This window comes from Onychomys torridus, chromosome 4 (assembly GCF_903995425.1).
Source record: "Onychomys torridus chromosome 4, mOncTor1.1, whole genome shotgun sequence".
In the NCBI taxonomy this organism is placed as follows: Eukaryota; Metazoa; Chordata; class Mammalia; order Rodentia; family Cricetidae; genus Onychomys; species Onychomys torridus.
In genome coordinates, this window is record NC_050446.1 from 69,122,199 (window position 1) to 69,138,013 (window position 15,815).

General features: G+C 44.7%; 1 protein-coding gene across 1 annotated transcript in view; it reads right to left on the reverse strand.

The window, feature by feature from the left end:
• Nucleotides 1–14,712, reverse strand: part of Agbl2 (ATP/GTP binding protein like 2) — a 51,839-nt gene extending 37,127 nt beyond the window's left edge. The window contains exons 1-8 of the mRNA XM_036183033.1: nt 14,631–14,712; nt 14,018–14,200; nt 13,714–13,811; nt 13,223–13,286; nt 7,879–8,013; nt 5,032–5,085; nt 3,061–3,243; nt 1,169–1,276 (exon numbers count right to left, since the gene is read on the reverse strand). Of these exons, the coding sequence (XP_036038926.1) occupies nt 1,169–1,276; nt 3,061–3,243; nt 5,032–5,085; nt 7,879–8,013; nt 13,223–13,286; nt 13,714–13,749 (580 nt within the window). The 5' untranslated portion in view covers nt 13,750–13,811; nt 14,018–14,200; nt 14,631–14,712. The remainder of the gene's footprint in view (nt 1–1,168; nt 1,277–3,060; nt 3,244–5,031; nt 5,086–7,878; nt 8,014–13,222; nt 13,287–13,713; nt 13,812–14,017; nt 14,201–14,630) is intronic.
• Nucleotides 14,713–15,815: the final 1,103 nt, after the last annotated feature.

Sequence of the window (15,815 nt, forward strand, 5' to 3'; positions counted from 1 at the left end):
AAGAAGAGACAAGCACAGAGGAAGCAGGAGCAGAAATAAAACCACGGATGCGTAAGCACCGTCCAACTGAAAGCTGAGAGACCACAGTTTTTTCATGGAACTGCAAAGTACAGTTCAGCAAAGGGATGCCACTAATACAGAAATTTCATTACTTTGTTTAATATTTCAAAGTTACATTTTAAGGTGGTCTAACTCTGTAGCACAGTAACATTTGTTAAAACAGAACAACGTGCCAGGCATGGTGGCACACACCTATAATCCCAGCACTCGGGTGGCAGAGGCAGATAGTTGGATCTCAATGAGTTCAAGACTAGACTGGTCTACAATATTGAGTTTCAGGCCAGCCAGGGCTACATGGAAGGACCCTGTCTCAAAAATGAATAAACAAATAAGTGAAAGAAAAAAGGAAAAGAAAAATGTATTAACATTTAAAGAAGAATTATTGGAGCCAGGCAGTAGTGGCAGGTGTCTTTAATCCCAGCACTCAGGAGGCAGAGACAGGCAGATCTCTGTGAGTTCGAGGCCAGCCTGGTCTACAGAGTGAGTTCCAGGATAGTCAGGACTACACAGAGAAACCCTGTCTGGAAACAAACAAGCAAGCAAACAAACAAACTATTGAAAATGTACAGCTGATCAGTCATGACTATCAAGGTTTCCATACAGGCATAGATAGATATTTATCATTAAGGTGTCAATTTTTAAAGTCACTCTTAGACCAGTGAGATGGTTCAAAAAGTAAAAGTAAAGGAACTTGCCATCAACCTGACAACCTGAGTTCAAACCCTGGGTTCCACAAGGCTGAGGACAAAAGTGACTTTCAGAACTTGACCTCTGACCTCTATCTGTTTGCACTGTGGTGTGCCTTTTCCCATACAATACACCCTTATTCATACAAAAATAATTGTTCTAAAAAAGAAAAGCTATAAAATCATTTTTAGGGCTGGCAGGACGGCTCAGTGGGTAAGGGAGCTTGCTGCATTAGCCTGGTGACGCGAGTTTTCTCCTCGGAACACACATAAAGGTTCAAGAGAACCGACTTAAGCTGTGCGCGAATCTCCACACTGGCACCATGGCACGTGTGCCTATAAACATACAGACACAGAGGTGCATTTTTAGAAGTTAGAGTCACTTTTATTATGCACACTAAGTTTATCGTAACTTACCATACCTGAATCTAACTGGTAAACAACCGTGCCTTGTTCTTCTCCCACAATCTCTGGCACCTTTTCATCCCCTGTAGGCTGGTAGAAATATTCTGGTTCAGGTGGAACCCACTCTGAAAGAAGATATTTTCAAAAGTACAGAATAGGAGACGATATGCGGTGCACAATCACAATTAACATAAAATCATAATCACTTAATGATGACTGTTGCTCAACCCAACCTAATTCTCATTCCAAATTCCCAGCCTCTTTCTAAATTGTCACACTTCTTTCCATAGTGGCTACGGGCAGACGCCGAGCAAGCAGCATGTGCCTAGACGCATGGGGTCCTGAGTGTGACCACGGCGCTTGATACTGATACAGTAAAATCATAAATTTGATTTAAAGTGTGTGTGAGTGTGTACATGGGAGCCCTGAGGCCAGCTTTCAGGAGTTTGTCTCATTTCCTGCCTGTTTAAGGCAATGTCCCTGGTTTCTTCTCTTGGACTATGTACTCAAGGCTTACCGGACCTCACACTTTCCAACAATACTGTCTCCATCTCCTAGGAGTGCTGGGATTACAAATGTACAATTACAAATATTGAACTTTTTACAAAGATTCTGGGGTTCAAACTCAGTTGATCGGGCTTGTTTGGTTAACCATCTCTCTTTCCCCAAAAATCATAAATTGTAAATAGAAAACTTAAAATGTGCCAGAAAGGTCAATATAAATGGTTGCAATTTGCCCGTGTTTCCTGGAAGTAAGGGAAGTGTGGTCAGATGTATGCTTTTTGGTGTGTGTGTGTGTGTGTGTGTGTGTGTGTGTGTGTGTGTGTGTCTGTGTGAGTGTATGCCAAGTGTGTGCAGGTGCCCATGGAGGGCAGAAGATGGTGTTGCTGGTATTGGAGTTACAGTTGGTTGTGAACCACCATGTGGGCGATGGAAATTAACCCAGGTCCTCGGGAAGAGCAGCTGGTTCCTGAGCCAGGTCTGTTTTCCAGGTTGTTGTGTGCAATATAATATTCTTGGTTCAAATGTATTTGATAAGTCTTGATATAAATGATGAAGTCCATAGTGTTGGAACACAGTTTCTACTGTTTTTAACTTAATTTTGAGCTTGCTAGAGCTTTTTATGGGGATGATAGAGTTGATTTTTGTTATGTTTTGTTTTCTTGGTGCTGAAGAGGGAACTCAGGCCTTTGTTCACTAGCCAGAGATACATAGTGAGACCCTGTCTTGAAAAAAAAAAAAAAAAAAGAAAGAAAGGAAAGATTCAAAAGACTGTATACCAAGAGCTCACAGATAGGACCATTATATCACAAAGAGAGAGTCCACTGGCCAACGGAGCTCGGTGACAGAACTCTAGTGGACAAAGGCCTGGAAAACAGATAAAAGTATTATAAATTTTGGCCTCTGAGAAGCTGTCTTCCCGTTCCTAAAAGCAGAAGCATCCAATCTAGCTCATGCTCCAGTGAGTTAACAGATGGAGACTCTGTCTTGCTTTCTATGTCAGTGTGAAAGACTGAATTCTGTGGGCTAGAGTGTTAACTGTGTAAGCATAAGGACTTGAGTTTGATCCCCTGAACACTCAGAGCTGGAAATGATGCTCTAAAGCACAGTGCTGGCGATGGGCACATCTGTGGATCTATCTGGCCGCCATACTCACCGAATTTGTGAGGTGTAGGTCCAGTGAGAGACACTGTCTTAAAACTCAAGGTAGATGGCTCCTGAGAAACTATATCTGAGGCTCATCTCTGGCTTCCACATGCACATAAAATATGTGCACTTGTATACACATATATGACTTTAAACTCTATGGCCTTGTAATAAAGCAAGAGAAAATACCAGGAAAACACACACACACACACACACACACACACACACACACACACACATGTGCACGTGCATGTCATATTACCAATATGATGAATGTTTTCCTTGATGACCTCACACTCTATCGGCCATTTTGGAGCCTGCAGTGGCCCTCGACTAGAGAAGGAGAAGAGTTCCCGGGGCTCTCGAAGACGCGGGTTTACGTTGTCCAGGTCATCAAACAGAAGCTGTCTGCTCCTCAGGAGTGGTGAACTCAGCATAAGCCGGTCTGCCAAAAGGAAAAGGAACCGTATGAACAACTTTCTTTTCACCTTGATGGCTTCACTGCTCTTCTATCGTAACTGGGTAATTTTAAACAGTGTGTTAAGACATTCGCAATCTGTGTGTGCTAGTGCACAGCTTTAATCCCAGCTCTTAGGAGGCAGAGGCAGGCAGATGGACTTCTGTGAGTTCAAGGCCAGCCTGGTCTACACAGAGAGTTCCAGGACAGTCAGGAATATATAGTGAGATGCTATTGTGCCACACCCCCAACCAGTAAAAAGGTTAAAAAAATAGACTAAGATGACAGATAAGATTATAAACTATTAAGTTAAAATTCTGCAAATCTAGATTTTTTTTTTTTTTTTTTGGTTTTTCGAGACAGGGTCTCTTTGTGTAGCTTTGCGCTTTTCCTGGATTTCACTCTGTAGCCCAGGCTGGTCTTGAACTCACAGAGATCTGCCTGCCTCTGCCTCCTGAGTGCTGGGATTAAAGGCGTGCGCCACCACCGCCCGGCTAGATTTTTTTTTTTTTAAATCAAGTTAATGGGTGTAAGATCTCTCAACAGTGGGCTACATAATACTTAATATGCCTTTTTTTTTTTTAAGCTGAGGATCGAACCCAGGGCCTTGGGCTTGCTAGGCAAGCGCTCTACCACTGAGCTAAATCCCCAACCCCGCCTTATTATTTTGTATTTATTCAGGTGACAAGAGAGGACTTTCAATTCTCCTATCAGCATTATGGGTGAAGCATAAAAAACTTCACTAACTACAGAAAAAGAAGCGCAGACCTAAATTCAGTCTCCAGAACACAGGCAAAACTGTGGGGCATGGTGACCTACACATGTTGACAGCATTTCTGAGGCATGTTGTCCTCCAGCTTACACACACACACACACACACACACACACACACACACACACACTTCTTTAAAAAAAAAAGACAGACAGTAAGAAAGGAACAGAGAGAGGAATCAAGGAAAGAAAAAATGATAAAAGAATTCCCAAGTGCTAGGGATTCCCAATAACTGGGAATTACCAATGACCACTTGGTAAACTGTTTGCTGTGCAAGGATGAGGGCATGAATTCAGATGCTCAGAACCCATGTAAGAAACAGGCATAAAGGTGCACATCTGTAATCCCAGTTTGGGGCAGGTCAGAGGAAGGCGATCCCTGGAGTTCACTGGCCAGACAGTATTGCCAAATCAATGAGTTCCAGGTGCAGTAAAGAGGACCGTGTCTCAAAAAATAGGGTTGGAAGGGATAGATAAAGACATTCAGCATTGACCCCTGCCCTCTAAACATGTACATGCACACACAAACACATATAAGCATACACCATGCAAACACACACATAAAAAAGAAACTATAGTAGAGGCTGGAGAGATGGCTCAGAGGTTAAGAGCACTGACTGCTCTTCCAGAGGTCCTGAGTTCAATTCCCAGAAACCACATGGTGGCTCACAACCATCTGTAATGAGATCTGGTGCCCTCTTCTGGAGTTCAGACATACATGCAGACAGAACACTGTATACATAATAAATAAATAAATCTTAAAAACAAAACTTTAGTAGCCAGGCAGTGGTGGCACACATTTTTAATCCCAGCATTTGGGAGCCAGAAGCAGGTGGATCTGTGTGAGTTCGAGGCCAGCCTGGTCTATAGAGTGAGTTCCAGGACAGCCAGGGATACACAGAGAAACCCTGTCTCAAAAAAAAAAAAAAAGGAAAAGGAAACTATAGTGATGCAATTGACAAGGTGAATCTCAGGTCTGTACCACACTTGTCTGAAGCACAATACCTTTGCCTGCAGCGTCTCTCTGAGCATGCCCAGTTGAAGGTAAACAGGTAGGCCCTAGAAAGGAAGAAGGAATCACCCATTGGTTTCTTTTTGCCCACTGTCTTTCATCTCCTTTTACTTTTCATCCTCACACTGGGCCCCGAGTCTCTATATAAACCTTTACCCAGTAATTCATGGGTGAGACAACACATACTTGAAAGATGGCAAACAAAAGAAAGCCAGAGGCTGGAGAGATGGCTTAGAGGTTAAGAACACTGACTGCTCTTCCAAAGGTCCTGAGTTCAATTCCCAGCAACACATGGTGGCTCACAACCATCTGTAATAAGATCTGGTGCCCTCTTCTGGCCTGCAGTCATACATGCAGGCAGAACACTGTATACATAATAAATAAATACATCTTTTAAAAAAATTATAAAAATAAAAAAAAAGATTTCCTTTTTGCGGGGTGGCGGCGGCACGCGCCTTTAACCCAGCACTCAGCAGACGGAGGCAGGCAGATCTCTGTGAGTTTAAGAGGTATACATCTGTGGTTCTAGTTTCACTTCTATTTTGTCAGTGGTATTTATTTCTAAATAGAAGTGCTTTTGTTTTTTGAGATAGGATGGGTCAACCTGACCTCAAACTCACTATGTAGTCAAGATTGGTCTGAATTCTTAATTCTCTCTTGTCTCTGCCTCCCAAATGCTGCTATTACAGGCATGTGCTCTCACACCTATCCCTAGAAACAAATTTAAACTTTTGTTTGGAAAATTATTAGCATTATATTCTGTGGCTTTTGAATTTGTGACGGTCAAAAGTTTTAAAGAAAAAAAGGGATATAGTCATATTTGTATAGTTAAAAAGGGCATTGCTATGCTCAAAACAGGTTGGGAGCAAGGAATTGGGACCAGAGAAGAAACTGTGAGGTCAATTAGAAAGCCAAGGATATGGATGTAAATCGGGAGTAGGGGCGAGGCAGGGAGAGGGTGCCAAGGCAACAGAAACGAACTGAGGTTTGGATACATTTGTATTGATGCATACATTGAACTGCATTCCAGCCCCTGCATCCCTACAAAAATCTACTTTTGACCTCCAATCTTTGTAGCAAATGGTAACCATCACAGGAAACACAACTGGACACAGTGCAGAGATGAATGGACTGTGGGGAGCCCATCCCCACAGGATACATTTACAGCTCAGCTCCTGCAGCTATAGCCCAGGGAACATTGCTGAAGAGAGGATGGAAGATTGGGAGAGCCAGAGGACCAGGATGCCTGCTGGGAAACAGTCTCTCATAGAAATGACTGCATAAACAAGATCTGAACAATGGCGACACCAATAGGTGTTCTAACGCTGTCGGAAGCGGGAAAGAGAGGGGAACTTAGACTCTATGAGCCCCCTAATTGGTTGCTCAATACAAAGGGGTTAGCCCTGAAACCATATACGCACAAACAATACAAAAGGACCCCGTAGGTTGTATGTATAATTATGCATTCATATTCATCTATAAACGTAACAATAATAATCAAAGTAAACAAGGCTGTTAAAGTGAGAGGGGGAACATGGGAGGGGTGAAGGAAGGACTTGGGAGAAGCTGGAGGGAAGAAAGGGGAGGGGAAGTGAGAAAACTGTATTTTAATTAAAATGTATAACATGGCTTTCGTTTAAGTTAGCTGGAATAGCTTTCCCTACTCTTAAGCAAAGCGCTGTAATCAGTTACATTCAACAGCAGCAACTCAATGTGAAAACATGCTTTCTCTTCATGAGGGTCTTACAGATTTTCAAAAAATTTAGGAGAAAGATCCAGAATTTTAATTTAAACCTATAATCCAAATCAATTTAGAGCACAATTTTGAAGCTGGAGAGATGGCTCAGAAGGTAAAGGCTTAACCTGATTCGATTTCCAGAATACACATGGTGGAAGGAGAGAATCAACTCCTACCAATTTAATCTCTACATACACGCAACCTGTGTTTGTGGTATGCCTACACACACACACACACAGACACACAGACAGACACACAGACAGACAGACACACACAGACACACACACAGACAGACACACACACAGACAGACACATACACACACACACGCAGAGAGACAGACACATACACAAAGACAGACAGACAGACACACACACAGACACACACACACAGACAGAAAGACACACACACAGACAGACACAGACACACAGACAGACAGACACATACACACAGACAGACAGACAGACACACAGACACACACACACACACACAGACACACAGACAGACACACACACACACAGAGACAGACAGACACACACACAGACACACACACACACACACACACACACAGACAGACACATACACAAAGACAGACAGACAGATACACACAGACAGACAGACACACACACAGACAGAAAGACACACACACAGACAGACACAGACACACAGACAGACAGACAGACACACACACACACACACACACACACACACACACAGACACACACACACAGACACACAGACAGACAGACAGACAGACACACACACACACACAGACACATACAGACACAGACACACACAGACACTCACGCAGACACAGACGGACACACACACACACACAGAGACACAGACACACACACACACACACACACACACACACACACACACACAGATATAAAATACATGAAAAATAAATAACCAAACAACACCTCCTTCAAAAAACAAAACAAAACAAAACAAATAAGCCAAAACTCAAAAGAAACAAAGCCCCAGGAGCCTAGCTTGGTTGCTTGGCTTCTCCCACATTTGGTCCCGTTCTCTCAGGTTCCTGGAGTTTTCGAGGCAGTAAGGTTCTGGTGGGGCTAGGAAGCCTGTAGGGTTACTCACATAGAAATGACTCTTTTTCCAAGGTGTCCGGGATCAAATTGTCTCTTTCTCCAAAAGAGCCATTCAACATATACCGAGGACTAGTCTTCCAAACACACTGATGAGTAGTAGAACTTGATAGATTGCCTTTCTGGGCTAAGATAAGTGGTTTAGTTCAAGTTGCTTGTAGGGTGGCTCAATATCTCTAGTGCTGAGGTTAATATAAATCCCAAACACTAAAAAAACCACGACTTTTATTACCACGGTCCATCACAGGGTTTTGTAATACCACATCCCATTTTTAAAAGATCTCTCACATTCCAATTTATGCAAAGTGAGAATAACTAATCTCATTTAACAAGAGAAGAAAGTAGAGATTAATACCATGGTATAGTGGTTTTATAATGGTGTTTAGAAGGCAGAAAAACTCAGCAGCTCTAAGAGCTGCTAAGAGAGCCAAAGCCAAGCAAAGGCAGGTATCAGAGTGGGAGCAAAGTATTGTACTTAGGCAGAAGTTTCTGTCCCACCAGCAGCCCCCAAATAAACACATTGAAGTGTATATTAATTATAAATGCTCTGCCAATAGCTCAGGCTTGTTACTAGCTAACTCTTACATTTAAATTAACCCATATTCCTTATCTATGTTTTGCCATGTGGCTTGGTACCTTTTCTCAGTACAGCATGCCCATCTTGCTTCTGTGTCTGCTGGTGACTCCAGACTCTGTCCTTTTCCCTGCCAGTATTCTCAGTCTGGCTCTCCCAACTAACCTTATGCTGTTCAGCTATTGGCCAGTCAGCTTCTTTATTAAACCAATCACAGCGACATATATTCACACAGTATAAAGGAAGGAATATTCCACATTGTACCAAAAGCATTTTTCTTTTTTTAAATATAGGTCTTACTATATAGCCCTGGCTGTCCTGGAACTCACTATGTAGACCAGGACGGCCTCAAACTCATAGATATCTGTCTGCCTCTGCCTCCCAAGTACTGAGAAAAAAGGTGTGTGCCACAATACCTAGCTTCAAAAGCATTTCTGTCCTAAGGATACTTATTGAATCTGACGAACTGAAGTTTTCCTTTCCACAAATTAATAATGAAGTAGAAATTGTTAATGATAATTAACAAGGTTAATTGAACAAGGTTGTCAGAATTACAATCAATATAAAGCTGGCCATGGTAGGTAGACAAAGGTAGTAGGATTGCAAGTTTGAAGTCAACTGGACTACATGGCAATACTTTGTCTCAAAAGGCCAAGAGTTGTAGATCTAGTTCAGTGATAGAACACCTGCCTAATTAAGTGCAAGGCGCCAGGCTTGTACCCCAGAATGGCAAAAATAAACAAGCAAAATAAAGCTATGTATTGAGGTGGAGACCAGCTTGGGTTACAAATGACCCTGTCTCAAAAGACCAATAAATACATAAATAAACAAACAAACAAACAAAAATAAAAACTTACCTGGCATGGTGGTGCACACCTTTAGCTCCAGCACTCAGGAGGCAGAGGCAGGTGGATCTCTGAGTTCGAGGCCAGCCTGGTCTACAGAGAGAGTTCTAGGACAGCCTCCAAAGCTACAGAGGAACTCTGTCTCAAAAAACAAATAAAAAAAACCAAAAAACAAAAAAAGAAAATGAGTGGCAAGAGGGCTGGGCGGGGAGAGGTGCTGGCTGTGAGGCCTGAGGACCTGAGTCGGATCCCTGGGGGTGAGGTTGGAAGGAGAGAACCAGCTCCTGAAAATTGTTCTTGGACCTCCATGTATGAATAATGTATGTGTGCACACACATTTACACACATAGAAGAAATGTCCTAACAGTGAGTGTCCTTGTCTTTTTGTAGCTGAGGATGACCGTGAACTTCTGGGTCTCCTGGCTCAGCCTCCGGGGCTGGGATTGCACACACATGCTTCCACCCCTAGCTTCAAAAAACCCTAAGATATAAAAGACAACATTTGGAAAACTAGAGAGATGGCTCAGCAGTTATGAGCACCTACTACTCTTCCAGAGGATCCACATCCACTTCTCAGCACCCACATGGTGGTGTACAACCACTTGTCACTCAAATTCTAGGGGACAGGATACACTTTTCTGGCCTCTAAAGGCACCGGACAAGTACATAGTATACATACACACATGCAGGGAAACACATTGTGCTGGACAGTTTTATGTCAACTTGACACAAGCTAAAGTCACCAGAAAGGAGGGAACCTCAATTAAGAAAATGCCGTGGGCGGTGGTGGCGAATGCCTTTAATCCCAGCACTCAGGAGGCAGAGCTAGGCAGATCTCTGTGAGTTCGCGGCCAGCCTGGGCTACCAAGTGAGTTCCAGGAAAAAGACACAAAGCTACACAGAGAAACCATGTCTCGAAAAACAAAACAAAACAAAAGAAAGAAAGAAAAGAAAAGAAAGAAAATGTCTCTAAAAATCAGGATGTAAGTAAGCTTGTAGGGCATTTTCTCAATTAATGCTTGATGGGGGAAGGCCCAGCCCATTGTGGGTGGTGCCATTACTGGGCTGGTGGTCCTGGGTTCTTTTTGTGTAGACCAGGATAGTCTTGAACTCAGAGATCTGCTTGTCTTTGCCTCACAAATCCTGGGATTAAAGGTGTGTGCCACTAGTCCCTGCTGGTCCTGGGTTCTGTAAGAAAGCAGGCTGAGCAAGCCATAGGGAGCAAGCCATCCTCCATGGCCTCTGCATCAGCTCCTGTCTCCAGGTTCCTGTCCTGTTTGAGTTCCTGTCCTGACTTCCTTCAATGATAGACTACAATGTGGAAATGTAAGCTCAGTAAACCCTCTCCTCCTCAATTTGCTCTTTGGTCATGGTTTTTCATTGCAGCAATAGGAAACCTAACATACACAAAATGAAAATAAGTCTTTTTTTTTTTTTTTTTTTTTTCGAGACAGGGTTTTGTAGTTTTGTGCCTTTCCTGGAACTCACTCTGTAGCCCAGGCTGGCCTCGAACTCATAGAGATCTGCCTGGCTCTGCCTCCCAAGTGCTGGGATTAAAGGCATGTGCCACCACCACCCGGCAAAAATAAATCTTTTTTTAAAGGCATTTAACTTGTATGGTAGTTTGAATGAGAATGGCTCCCATAGGTTTGTGTGTTTGAACACTTCATGGAACTGTTTGGGAAGGATTAGGAGGTGTGGCCTTGTTGGAATAGGTGCGTCACTGGGGGAAGAGCTTGAGGTTTTAAAAGACATGTGCCATTCTGATGTACTCTTTGTCTCTGGGAGATGTGAGTTCTGAGTTGTTCCTGCTGCCATGCCTTTCCTCCATCATCATGGACTCTGACTCTCTGGAACCATAAGCCCAATTAAATGCTTGCTTTTGTAAGTTGCCCTTATAAGTGTCCATAGTGCATTAATCATGGCAATAGAAAACTAACTAACACAACGTAGGAGGCAAATGTAGGAAGATTGCAAGTTTGAGGCTTGCCTAGATGAACTGCAGAAGTTCTAGGATGTAACCTTGTCTTAAAAAAAAAGATAACATTTATAATAATACAAAAATGGAAATACTATACAAAATCTATAAATATACCCTGGTACGTAGTAGGATTTTGTCTTGAAACAATAATAAAACGGGCTGGAGAGATGGCCCAGAAGTTTTAAGAGTGCTTACTGCTCTTTCATAGAACCCAAGTTGGTTTCCATCACCTACATGGTGGTTCATAACCACCCATATTCTAGTTCCTGGGGCCCCAATTTTATCAGGCACCACACACACACACACACACACACACACACACACACACACACTGCACATACATGTAGGCAAAAAAAAACCCACAAAAAACAAAAAACACCCATACACCTGGCAGTGGTGGTGCACACCTTTTTTTAAGCGCAGGATCGAACCCAGGGCCTTCCACTTGTTAGGCAATCGCTCTACCACTGAGCTAAATCCCCAACCAAAACTTTTTTTTTTTTTTTTTTTTTTTTTTTGGTTTTTCAAGACAGGATTTCTCTGTGTAGCTTTGGAGCCCATCCTGGAACTCACTCTGTAGCCCAGTCTGGCCTCAAACTCACAGAGATCCGCCTGCCTCTGCCCACAAATAAACAAAAAACCACCACCACCGCCACCAACAATAATCAAAACATTTTTCCTAATAAACTCCAACTCTACTTTAAACAAAAAAGATCAGTATAGGTACATACCTGGTATATACAGACTGTCTCAAAAAGAAATCAACAGGTGCTGGGCACAGTAGTGGTGCACGCCTTTAATCCCAGCACTCGGGAGGCAGAGGCAGGCGGATCTCTGTGAGTTCGAGGCCAGCCTGGTCTACAGAGCAAGATCCAGGACAGGCACCAAAACTACACAGAGAAACCCTGTCTTCAAAAAACAAAAAACAAAAACAAAAAAAGCAAAACAAAACAAAAAAGAAATCAACAGGTAAATAAGTAATTAATTAATTAAAAATAAAAGATTTCCAGGTGTTGGGGTTGAATGGAGCCCCTGGGCAACGTTAGACAAGTGTTCTGTCACTGAGCTTCTCTGTCAGTCCCTAGTCATTTTCTAACATCACAAACTAACTTTAAAATTTACATAAAGAGGACTTGAGATGTAGCTTAGCAGGGTACTTGCATAGCATACTATGTTGAACACAGGTCATCTTGAGCTCCAAAAGAAAAAAAGAATCGAGAAAAGCAAAGTCTCAAGAAAAGGCAAGGCTCCTGAAGAACAAGGAGAAAGGAGTGCATGGCTCTCCAGACAGCAAGACTCTACGCTGGGTACAGTGGCACAGGGGCTGAGGCAGGGCCCGAGCTCCTGGCCTTCCTGGACTACATGGTGAGAGTCATCCAGATAAGAAACCATTTTAGCCGGTGGTGGTGGTGGTGGTGGTGGTGGTGGTGGTGGTGGTGGCGAACACCTTTAATCCCAGCACTCTGGAGGCAGAGGCAGGCAGATCTCTGTGAGTTTGAGGCCAGCCTGGACTACCAAGTGAGTTCCAGGAAAGGTGCAAAGCTACACAGAGAAACCCTGTCTTGAAGAAGGAAAAAAAAAAAAAAAAGAAACCATTTTAGGGGTTGGGGATTTAGCTCAGAGGTAGGCCCTGGATTTGATCCTCAGCTCTGGAGGAAAAAAAACAAACAAACCATTTTATGTCCTACGGCAATTCAGAGAAGACAGTTATTGCTGCACCCGTAGAAAAGCAGGCCAGCCAATCAATTAATGAGCCCAGAAGGGACATTTGTACTCTTGTATATAGTAAGTCTGTCCCTAGACAGAGGTGATACCGCAGTTCAATAAGGGTAGGAAGTACTTTTCAACTAATCACCTAGAAAGTCTTATCCAATCACAGAATTTCAGCTGATGCAACAATTCAACTCGGTGATACTGGCAAAGAATGAAGTATTACCTTTAAAGTATCCATAATACTGGAGGTGATGGTGCATAAAATCCTCATAGGGATCAGAAAGAGTCTGTGAAAGAAAAGGCATTCTCAAGCAGAACGTTTCATTCAGATGGCACTGAATTCTTAGCAAAAAGTAACAAACATGCCTCACCAGATACAGTAACAAAACAAGCGAAATCCATGCAACTATCCAATTATTTCATCTTGGGAATCACGCTCTCTAACGGAGCTGGGGTACTGGCAGGTGTGGAGCACACTAGCAATCCCAGCACCAGGAAAGCAAAGGTAGAAGGAGCAAGTTCAAGGCTAGTATGGGTAACAGTGAGCTGGGGCCAACCTGGGCTACAGAGCAAGGTCATATAACCCACCTTCCTTCCAAAAAGCCAACTACAAAACAAACCTCCAGCTGGACCAGCATGCCACCACAACGAACCTTTTAAAAAGGGTCTAGGGTTGGATTTCTGTGAAGTTATTGGAAAGGGGAGTGTACCGACCTCCGGCTTGAGCTCTGTCTCCAACGCTGGGAACATGTTACTGCCGAATAGGATGATGTAGGCAAGTCAGTAGCACCGCACCCAGCTGCAGCCTCTGCCTAATTTCCAAAAGGATAGCTGATTACACAGAAGCCTCAAACCACAGCCAGAAAAGTGGGAAGAAACCCATCCAACCACACAGCACCACCAAAGAACACCAGAGCTGCGGGCCCTGCCCTCTCACACCCACAGCCACAGGACTTCAGGGAAACCCGAGTCAACCCAGCGTCCTAGAGAGGAGCGGACGGCGGTTCCCAGCACGCACCTGAGGAGTCGGGGTGCACCGCGTGTCCCCGCGCCTCGTCCTCCAGACTTACCGGGACCCTCCAAGGCCCCATGCCGGACACCAGGACGCGACAGAAAAAGGAAAGGAACCGGGTGGGAGGCACGTGCGGAGTCGCCTCAGAGCAGTTGAAAAGGAAAGGTCAGGGGGTAGAAAGCCAGGGCCCTGGAAACAAACGTTCACGTCTGAGCGTCCTGCCCCGAGGTGTGGACCGCGGCTCGGGAAGCCCAAGGAGGGCGGAGCAGAAGTCCCCACCAGAGCCGGGAGGCTGCCACTCGCCTCCCCCGACCCCAGCGGGCCTCAGCCAGCGGGGAGGGGCCCCACACCCCGACACTGCCACCCTTGTCACAGAGGTCCGACCGGAGCTGCGCTGGCCCCACGCTCCCCAGCACCCTGCCCTCCACCCCTGCACTTCCCACCGCCTGCTTTCCTTACCCCTTCTCTCCTCCCCACCCCCGTCCTCCTCACTGCCCCTGTCTTCCTCACTACCCCCCATCCTCTTCACCCCCAGCCCTCCTCACCGCACCCCCTTCACCTCTCGCCTCCTCCTCCCCACCCTCCCCCGTCCTCCTCACTCCTCCCCTGCCCTCCTCACCCTCTTCCTGCCTGTGATCCCCTGTCTGGGCCCTTTGGCAGGCCCAGTCCCTCAGTTCACGAGCTAGAGCTTTCCGCGCGACCCTGGCAGCTTAGCAACCAGGAGGCAGAAGCGGAAGGAGGGCAGGACCCCGCCCTCATCCTACGGATGCTGCGAGCCCTGGGATGTCAGGTTGTGTTTCACACACCGATTTATTCATTCATCTCAAACTTTACAGACCCAGTCTAGGAACTGATGTGTACAGTGCCAGGAGCCTTCACCCCATTTTCTGGCTTTAGTTTGGTTTTCTGGTTTTAGTAATTTACTTTGTTCAATGGGGCTGAAGCTTCCTTTCTTTTGGGGGGTAAGGGTGGGGAGGGATAGAGCTGTAGCAACCAACCAAGCTTTAGTTAAAAAGGGAAAGCAGAGGTCAGTCCTAGGAATCAGACTCATTCTAGTTTACATCATTTCTTCTACCTTTGATAAATTTAAAATAGAAGTTATTCCTTAAAAAAAAATTCTCTCTCCTTGTGTATTTGCATGCATATGCCCGTGGATGCCAGGCTTCAGATCCCCAGGGAGCTAGTTCCCTGCAGTTATGAGCTGAAGTAGGAACTGGGTGCTGGGGACTGAAAGAGCAGAAAGTGCTTTGGACTCCCGGGCCATCTCTCAGGCCACCTCCCCTTTTTCATATTATTGTTTCCATGTGGACATATATAAGGCAAAGAACTTTGTGGAGTCAATTCCTTCCACCTTTGTGTGGGTTCCAGGGTCTTAAGTTGCCAGGCAAACACAAACCTGTTAGGCTAACCAGTCCCTATTTTTTTTAAGTTTTTAATTTTGCGTTTATGTGTGCCCGTGACTGCAGGTACCCACTGAGTTCAGAGATCTTCCTAGAGCTGGGGTTCCAGACAGCTTTGAGCCCAATGGGGGTGCTCTGAAGAACTGAGCCATCTCTCCAGCCCGTTACTTCTCGAGACTTGTTCAAGGACTTGTGTTAAAGATGTCCTATCTTTCGAGGGAGCCTGCTGGTGGCTGGTGAGAGGGCGCAGAGGCTAAGAGCACTGGTTTCTCTTCTGAGGTCAATTCCCGGCACTCACAAGGCAGCTCACCACCATCTGTAACTGGGCTCCTATAGGGACCAGGCCCTCTTGTGGTGTGAAGATGCACATGCAGACAAAACACCCTATACATAAGTAGGCCTCT